This window comes from Haplochromis burtoni, unplaced genomic scaffold (genome assembly GCF_018398535.1).
Source record: "Haplochromis burtoni strain Fernald_Lab_line unplaced genomic scaffold, NCSU_Asbu1 Contig_8, whole genome shotgun sequence".
Taxonomy (NCBI): domain Eukaryota; kingdom Metazoa; phylum Chordata; class Actinopteri; order Cichliformes; family Cichlidae; genus Haplochromis; species Haplochromis burtoni.
This window is the reverse complement of record NW_024582369.1, coordinates 178,746-188,584: the sequence shown is the minus strand read 5'-3', so window position 1 is coordinate 188,584 and position 9,839 is coordinate 178,746. Positions and strand designations below refer to the sequence as shown.

Here is a 9,839-nt window from a genome sequence, read left to right as displayed (position 1 = left end):
AGAGGATTTTAGGGAGTACGCTCATCTTCACAATAATATGATATGTGTAGATTTGCCTACCTATCTACAACCTCTGGCGAAGCGGATGGCACAACACAGAAGAGCACAGATGAGGTCAAGGCCCAGCCAAAAGTGAGTTTCAACAATGAGATGGTATTCATGATAAAAAATGAAAAATGTCAATGTGATGACATCCAAAGAGGGAGCTCGCAGTTCCCAGTTTTCATGCTGAAGTTAAAGTCAGAGGAGGTTTAGAGATGTGAAGTCAGTGAGTCAGGAGAGTGTTTGTGACTATTACGCACAAGCACAACTCAGCACTCAGACACCCCACCGAGTAACTTTGTGTGGTGTACAACTGAATTTCAGACAGCTCTTTAGCACCACAGTGATTGACAAGTATTTGTAAAGACAGAGGTCATGGTTAGCTGCTTGATTTTATACACCTCTCACTGAAAACACAATTGTAGCACAGTTCTGGTGTGCCAGAGAAGACATGCCAAATGGTTTCACCTCCAAAAAGCAGGTCTCACCAATTTTTGAATTCAGATCACTGGATTCTAGGTCCACAGGTTTAGTTAGTTTGTTAAGCAAACCACTTACAGTAACCACCAATCATTCAATCATAAAGGGGCATAACAGACAACTTGGCAAAGAACCAAGTTTAAACTCCATCTTTAGACACTTTACTAGCAGCCTGTCACAAAACCACACACTTTAGTCTAATTTCTTTACCCGAATCTGTGAAAAATACCAGATATAACACAGTTTGACAGACATAAAACAGCATGTTTGCACAAACAAGGTGATTCCCAAAGAGCTATAAGCTAAACTGTGGTATATCTCAGCATGGTGTGCAGAATGTCCTTAAAAAAATGAGGATGCTTGACAAGCAGAGGACTAAAGAAGACTACATATAAAAACTAGACGACTGAGACATGCATCTGGCTCTTCAGTTGATCCCTCTAATGTTCATTGAAGCCTTATCAGAAGTGATCTTAGTAAAAAGGTGGCTGGCATGAAGCCATTTTTGAAGGAAAACTGGGAGAAAAGACTGAAGTATTCAAATCAAATGACCTGCATTTGTATAGCGCTTTTCTAGTCCCTAAGGACCCCAAAGCGCTTTACACTACATTCAGTCATTCACCCATTCACACACACATTCACACACTGGTGATGGCAGCTACATTGTAGCCACAGCTGCCCTGGGGCGCACTGACAGAGGCGCCACAGTAATTTCTGGGTTTCTTGTGTAATTTCTTGTGAAATTACACAAGAACTGGACTTAAAATCAGTGGTAACAAGTCTACAGTTAAAAATTCTTATTCAAATCTTCTACAATGGAACCCCAGAAAGTTCATTCTGTTCATCTGGATGTGGCGTTTTCAGCGAGCGACATGTTTTATCACTTGGATGTTTCACAAAGCGTTTCTCACTGAAAATGACACATCCTTTCTTGGGACTTGGATGATTATGCATTTCTGGTAAATCAGTAGTAGTGACATAAAATGTGTCATCCAGAAGTTCTGCTGGTGGGGAAAACAAGACAAAATCATCAAAAAGAAATGTTTTTATTGTTCTTTCTTCACAGAAAAAAAAAAAGTTTATACAGAAAAGTTACTCACATTCCTGAGAATACAGATTGATCACAGTAGATGTCTGATGGGCACTGGGGGGGGGACTAACATTGTTTGCAGTCAGGTTTCATGGGTTAGGTTGGGGGGAGTCCTCAGTGAAATTATCATCTCAAAACCAGCAAACGGAAAAGACAAAAAATTTCATCTTCCTGAGACACACAAACACATCCATTCAGTTACAAGACCGATGTGTCTAAAGCACAATTTCAACCTTGGGGAGGGTTAATCTTTTTTTCTCCTTTTTTTTTAAGCTGTGCATTTTTCTGTACATCAATGTAGCTCAGAGAAATAAAAGTCAGTAGTACAGCATTTCAACTGCCTCCCTTGAGACAGTCATGCAAGAACCGCTCCCTGTTAGAAGACTGAACATTTGCACTAGTACATATTCACAGACATTTGTGCTTTTATGATAACTAAACTTGACATGAAGACAACTCCTAGCAAAATAGGTCATTTATGTCATTGGCAACCACACAGTCAGATCGGTATAAATTAACTGTTTAAGTTTGAAAGCGTTCCCCTTCATTCAGGCTGAGCAAGGAGAAACAGCTCCATCTAGCTCATGGGTGGGCTAACTGCATCAAAGCAACAACTGCTTTCTGCTACTCAGGAAGGAAAAACAGATGGAAGCAAATTTTAAGCTGGGGGTAAAAGAAAACTGCTCTATCAACAGACTAAGCATGTTAAACACACTAGAGATGAGCATTTTTAGCATTTTCATTAATTACTAAAATAATGCATTTACAACACGGGCAGTGTAACTTTTGTGTGCCTTAGTTGGCAGTTGTAGTTTCTCCCCATATTTCTAAATTGTTAAATTCATCTCTACTACCGCCACAACTATACTGTGTCATGGAGCAAGATAACAGTACGTGCAGTATGCTTCTGTTTTTGTACCCTCTTGAGAAATGGTATGGAAATACTTTAAAAGAGAATACGGGAAAAACTGGAGAAAACTGGAGAAATTTGGAAGCACAGATTCTATTAAAAGTAACGTAAAAAACACAATTTTGTAACAAGTAATTTCCTCTTGGAGAGACATGTTTACACGTCGCCCTGCACTGACTTCATTGCAATACTTTAAAAAAAAAAGAACAGAAATTAAAGATATTTCTACAAGTAGATTTTTAATCACAGTTAAAATAAAGTTCAGTTCTGAAATAGAGAAATGAAAATATACGCTTGTTAACAACTTTATCATTTAATTTACAGCAGTGGAGCTTATTATACTCGAGGATGAGAAATTATGTAAGGAGTAAAAACTTTTCCTAGCTTCACATTTATTCCACACTTATTCAAAAGATGTCTCACAAGTTCCAGTCATCAGTAGTACATACAAAGTGTTTGGATATCCCAAAGAATTGGTGAAAAACACATTTTATAATTCCATATAATTACGTAACCCTGTTACTTCGTATATCTTGCAAACTTCATGTTAATCAAAACTCTTCCTATATCCCACTGTCAGCTTGAACAAGCCCAAAGTTTTTCTATGAATCACAATTGCTGGTGCCACTACTTTTTTCTAATGTGGACAGAACTAAAGAATAGAAAACAAACAACTAAAAAACAAAACAACCCTTCAACTTCCCAAATAAATTCCCTTTTCACAAAATGATTTTTAAAATATATCAACAGTGAGCACTAAGTTGGCAAGTTAAGGAGGCTTAAAACCTAATTTTTAAATCACAGCCTAATTTTTGGAGAAAGATATTTATCACGGTCATCCTTATGTGTGTGTTTTTGAAAAGCGATTTTTCAACTAGTATACATAAATCTTTTCAATACAATGTAGTCTTTGTAAGTATAGCAGAGTATATGAAATAATAATAAAAGCGTTACAAACAAATATTATAAGGATTTTTAGAAGATGACCCAGGCTAACTGTAAAGACAAGATGTAAAATATTGTACAGGACAGCCTTCCATCTAGGTATGCGTGTCTGAATGGATCATATTGCTTCTTCAAATCAGAACCTAGTTATTAAAAAGTTATACAATGTCTCACACACTCACACACAGCAAGAAAGATGAGTCGAATCAAAGCAGCACAACTGTAGACAGATGAAATGTGTTCCCTGTGACTTTTTCCTCAGTGGCCAAACACGTATTACGAAAAGAAATTGTGCTTTAATGTGGCGTGACAGGACTGACGCAGGAACCTCAACCACAGTCCGCAGAACAGAAAGGAAACTAAATCGTTGCTGAGAATTAATGATTACATGTCGAGGTGTTCAATCTGCCGAGCCCTCACAAGTAGACTAATGGAAGACAAATGTAGTTTGATGCATATTAAGAATCTACTCAAATAAGAGCGCAGATTGTCTCAGGTTTGTATGCTTTTAGCCGGAAATTCTTATGCCTGATCTGTGAAATCAGCCTCTCATTTATGGACATGTAGAAGCGACTCCACTGTGCACGTCCAGAGGAATTGTTAGAACTTTGCACCGCTCACAAATTTAGCACAGGCAACTCATCTTGCAACATGCTGTCTCCTCCGGAACTGCCTCGGCTTCCTCTTCCTTTTATAGAGAAGAAACTGCCTCACCACAATAGTAGCTCATGAGAGTGTGGTACACCCTAACATGTCAGATATAATACCAATGTGCGCTAACAATTAAATGATAACACAAAACAGTGGTAGTCAAGCCTCAAGCCAAATGTCACGTATTTGATTTTCTTCCAAACAGAGCAAGCGTATTTACTTTAAACATTGTTTTATCGAGCCTAAACACTGCACCTTTAAAAAAATAAAGTTTAAGAGAGCCTCAAACATACGTCACCTGACTATCTTCACCTTTAGCTTACCTATTGAACATAATTTAGATAACACACTTGTTTTTTTTTTTTCAAAAACAGGACAGAAGCACAAGCCTTGGCACTATTCTACGAGGATTTCCTCAGTCTTTATGGGTTCTAGTGGGGTAACAGAGTTGGACAAATCTGAGCCTTCATCTTTGGAAAATTCTTCACGTGGGAGCAGCGCACCTGCACCTGAGTTTCCCTGCAGCCCCACTAATCCCCCTTGGGTGAAACACAGATGTCTGATCACCTCATTGGGGCTAGAGAACGTAGTTGCACAAATGTTACACTTGTAAGGCTTCGATGAGCCCATAAACATCGCCTCCATCTGGTTGCTGTCGTCACCTGCAGCGCACAGCTCCATACTCTGCCGGTCCACCATGGTGTATGTGTCGGCCCCCTGGTTTAAGCACACGTGCCGGGCTGCCTGGTTGGCACGGCAAAAGCTCTTGCCACAAGTGCTGCATTTGAAAGGCTTTCCTGTGTGGATGTACATGTGTTCGCGCCAGTGGCTCTTCTGAATAAACTTGCGGCCACAAGTGGAGCACTCGTACTTCCGTCGCTTCACTTCCCGGTCCACATCTGTGTTCTCCAGGTTGTCGATGTCCGCGATATCTGAAGGAGGAGGCGTATCGGCCTGAGAATTTAACCCTCCCACTCCCCAGCTGGAAGTGGACACCTCTGCTCGAGGAGAGTCTGAATTGGTACCTGAAACAGGGGTTTGCTCACTGTCGCTAATGATCTCGACCGCTGTCGGTGCAACCGAGCCACTTAACCCAGCCTTGTTTCCCTTTAGAACTCCCTCAGCTGGTAAGCCGTGCTCTTTAGTTATGACAGGTGAGAGTGAATTGCTGGGCTCAGTCGAGGTCTGCTGAAGAGCCTGTGTGTGCTGCAGGAGGTGCTCTCGCAGGAGACTTCTCTGGGTAAATCGACTCCTGCAGAGATGGCAGGAGTAATGCTTCCTAAAGGAGGAACTCCGCTTCATTATGCTGGGCTTTACATGGAGGATGGCACCTGCTGACGAACCGTCCGGACTTAGGATATCCATTGCCCCGTCCTCAACCATAGGCTTTGCACCACTAGTTGAAGCCTCCATATCTGGGGGTGAGGAAGCTTGCTTTGGTGGTAAGGAATTTGTGTATGAACTAGTAGGCGGCGTGGCTGGATACTTTCCTTCTGAGCTCCCCTGCTCGGTATCAAAGGGTGAAGAGAGATTCTGCCGACTGGGCAGTCTGGCCGACAGCGCAACCTGTTGGTCAGAGATCTGGATGCCATAGAGAGAGGTTGAGAGGTTGATGCTTTGCTCGGGGTGGGAATACACAGACTGGCTTGCCTCCTGCAGGAGTGGATAGGCGTGCAGGAATCTGACCCCCTGCTCCAGTCGTGCAGGGTCTATGAGCTGTGGGGCAAGTTTGCCTGTGTACATCAGGTTGAGGAGGTAGCTGAAGATATCTGGCTGTATGTCCGTAGCCTTAAGACGCACACAGTCACTAAAATACATACAGAATATGGTCAGTTAACATCAAATGATACCTGAGATTTAAAAAAAAAAAAAAAAAAAGCAACAGCAAAATGCTGCAACAAGTTTCAGTTTTCAGCCGGAAAGACAACAGATTCAAGCGAGGACTCCTGATGTATGAATAATTAAAAACCTGTAACAAGTTGTTTATCACTTTTTTTTGTTGTTGTTGTTTTTTCATTTTACATCTGCATTATTCTGTTTGAATGCAAATTGTCATCACTGAGGGACTTCTGAACTATTTCTCTGATACAACTATTAGTACTCTCCCGCTATACCTGTCTTGGTGAATGAAGAGCATTCTAAAGTAGTTGGAGAAGGCAGCGAGGACAGCTTTGTGGGCTTTGAAGAAGACATCTCCTATAGCCACGGTGCAGTCGCACAGGAAGCCAAACTCTCTCTGAGCGTTAAGCTGCTGCAGCAGGATAAGACCATGGTTGGCCAACTCCATTCTTCAACCTGCACAAAGACGCACAAAAACACACACAGACACAAGCGACAGTAAGTTTCCTGTCTGGAAGCAGACCAAAGTGTATTGTGACCACAAAGAGTTAGGCTGACGGTGGAGATCTAACGACCCTGTAAAGGCTAACTTGACGCAACCATAAAGAATCATTTAGTGACACTGGAGATCATTTCTCAAGCAATAATTCACAGAAACGCATGCTTATCAAAGGTATGATTTAGCAAATCCAAACATCTTAATCTGATTGGCTAACTGTATTGAACTCCTGTGGATATTGAGTGTTGTACATTGGTAGACGTGGGAAAAACAAGTCGGCTTCTTATTTAAATTTCATCCAGAACATCAGACGCATGGAAAAAATATTCTTGTTCTGAATGAACTTCAGAGACCAGACACTTTTAATCAATTTTATCCAGACTGACTGGCTGCCTTTGAAGTTTTCAAACTAGCTTTGTACTCAGAGTCCCTAACTGACTTCTAATGGCAGTCTCAAAAACGCTACCCTGAGCTGATGAGAAAACAACAAAACCTAATCATGAAAATTGCAAAATGTCTAACAAAGGCTGTGTTTCTATAGTGATGGATATATATATCCAGGTATATTTTAACAAAAATACACCTTTAAATTGCATTTAAATTCCTATAACAGGAAACTCATCTACTAGATGTGTGAGAGAGGAACATATACAAAAAACTTTTTTTAATTAATACATAATTCTGAAAAAGGTTTCCACTCAGAATATTTAATGGAGAAATTAAAAATTATATCACCATACTACAAACAAACATTGACACAAAAACATTTAGTCAAAGGGCCTCAAATGACATCCTGGTAGGTAGAAATTTCATGCTTTTTAAATTGATGTTATGTTTTCCACAATGTTTGAGCCTTTAAAAGTTGGAGGAGACAACCACATATAATTTTCAGGTCTGAATAACACATTTGAGCTCTTTTAAAAACTGTGTCCTACGGTGAAAGTGCACTAACTGTTATATATTATATCTGCAGCTCTTGTCTGTGTACAATTAACTTTTTGAAGCACTCAGTTCTGAGTAAGTCCTGGGAATTCAAACTCAAGGAGCATTTCTGAGCTCTGCAGCTTCACCTAACCAATGAGATGAGCTTTTGCTGACCCTAGCTCACCGGAGGACTGAGAGGGCTTTGGGCGATCACATGACCAGGGTTAAGGGTGTCGACACACATTCCTAAGACAAACTGGTTCTAGCCCTGTTCAGTAGATAACCATGTGGATCTCCTTTCTACAACAGTTCTCCACATCACGCAAGCAGACAATAAGGGACACCTCACCACTTAACTTCTCATACAGATCAGAATGTGTAGCACCACAAAAAAGCATTCAAAAGCCCTCCGCACATCTGCTTCAGAGGTCAGAGTGCAAAGAAGCTGGCATTGCAGCACACCAGGAACATGCTAGAGTTTCTGCAATAAAAACTGGCACAGAAGGCTCAGAAGATTAAATCATAATATAGACCACCTTTGATTCTGTCACACGTAATATTAATATACACTAGGTAGATACACCTTGCTAGAATTACAATTCAGCACTAAATCCAACCTCCACCATTGCTAAATTGCTCACTTTTCTTCATTCACAACAGACAGCTTACAGTCAATTACAGGTGAAATGAATGATCACTCAATCAATCAATAATAACTTTTCTTAAAAAGTATTTTGCCCTAATTTGGTCATCATACATTAGACATTAACAAGCTAAAAGAACAGTACAGAACAATCTGTGGTTCCAGTTTATATTTCTTCTGCTCTTCTCTGTAAAGATGGGCCCCACTACCTTAAATATCTAACCTCATAATATTACACCATCTATGTCAGTGATGATCTGTCCTTTTTATTCAGAATACCTCACAATTCCAAACCGCCATGATCTCCAAAACAGTCATGAATTCAAACCATGTCTCTAAAATAAATGGGAAAAAAATGAACATCATAATTTTTATGATTTTACTGCTAGGTTATTTTTATCTAGGTGTGCTACAGCTGCGTGTCCTCTTTACAGCACTGCTATATACCTAGCAATCAATGAATGGTCTTACTAATAGTTGCCCTGATCCTGGGTACCTACTCTATCACAACATCATAGTTGCTTTTTGAGTACAGTGACATGCATCGTGTATATTATATATCTAATTTTATGTTCACTAGTTTTCGGTTTACAAAGCAGCACAGGAAAACTAAAAGCAACACGACAGAGGCAAATATTGTCCTTAATAGCTGCTAAACCCACAAGAGAACCAGAAATCATTAATGTATCAGAATCTTTCTTAATAAATAACCTTTTCACTTGGTTCCCTAAAGACAATGTTGAAGAACGTCAATTGGGAGGTATGCTTGTAAGATAGATAGATAGATAGATAGATAGATAGATAGATAGATAGATAGATACTGCAAAAGTATTTATTTCTATATGCTGCGGGTTTCTGCAACACCAGAAATCGCGGTGAGCCTCCGAATCCGCCTGTTTTCTTAAAGCAGTCTAATTTGGGGCTTCACTTACGCGATTTTGTAAGATAACAGTACTATTTAACCGCAATCGAGCAACTCGAAAGCCAATAGAGTACGTCTTAATCAATACTAAGTTGTTCGTAACAATGTTGCACCGCCCCCGCTGTGATGTAGACACGTGGAACAGTTACTTCCGTAGTGAGATTCTCCAAAAAAAATACACCGTACAAGTGCCCATGAGGGAAGCATGCGAGGAAGGTAAACACGCTACAGAAATAAAGCATTTCATTACAGAGAACAGAAAATTATACGTCGAGTACATAAAGAAGCCCAGACGGAGCGTACAACACAAGCGCGCTTGGACTGAGTCCTGCCCCTGCCTCAGGTCTCTCTCGGTTGCTATTGCTAGCGCGAGAAAACGGACGTGCGCGCTCGCGCGCGGCCAACACACACATACGAGGAAGGAGAGCGAGCGACGCAAGGGGGATGGGGCTGGTCACGAACGCGTTTCTTTTAACTTCCCCGTGACAATTACAGTATTAGCCGAAGCACACACGAGTAGCGCACTAATTTTACAACACAAGTAAACGAACTGGCTGGTATGTCGCTAAAAACAACCGTACCTGCGCGCTCCTTAAATTGGCGGAGTTTGCCGTGTCGCCGTTGTTTGTTTGTTACCGGAGACTCGTCCGTCCTCTGGGCTCGCAGCAGCTTCAACTGTTCCTTGTAAACGCTGCATTCGTTGGCAGCGGAGAGAGGGTCGTCCGTCGGTGTTTTCCGGTTAGGGGTTTTACGTTACAATCACATGACTGTGGGTAAAAGCCAGCCAAAAACAGCCGTTGTAAAATCCGTTGAGCAGGGGGCGTTTGAGTTAACGTTAATTTCCCGCACTGTGTAACCGCCGCGAGATCAACCCCCGCTTGCCAGCTTTCTTTT

At 41.0% G+C, this 9,839-nt stretch overlaps 1 protein-coding gene across 1 annotated transcript; it reads right to left on the bottom strand.

Moving 5' to 3' along the window:
- Nucleotides 1-1,552: 1,552 nt before the first annotated feature.
- On the bottom strand, nt 1,553-9,833 carry zbtb2b (zinc finger and BTB domain containing 2b). The gene is made up of 3 exons (XM_005914576.2): nt 9,527-9,833; nt 6,233-6,413; nt 1,553-5,925 (listed from the first exon to the last, which is right to left on the bottom strand). The coding sequence occupies exons 2-3, from the start codon at nt 6,403-6,405 to the stop codon at nt 4,515-4,517; spliced, it is 1,584 nt and encodes a 527-aa protein (XP_005914638.1). The 5' UTR covers nt 6,406-6,413; nt 9,527-9,833; the 3' UTR covers nt 1,553-4,514.
- Between the last annotated feature and the right edge of the window lie 6 nt (nt 9,834-9,839).

Coding starts and splice junctions, on each gene's coding strand:
- zbtb2b (XM_005914576.2), bottom strand. CDS start 6,405: ATGGAGTTGGCCAACCATGGTCTTATCCTGCTGCAGCAGCTTAACGCT. Junction 5,926..6,232: donor CTCTTCATTCACCAAGACAG/GTATAGCGGGAG, acceptor TATGTATTTTAG/TGACTGTGTGCGTCTTAAGG.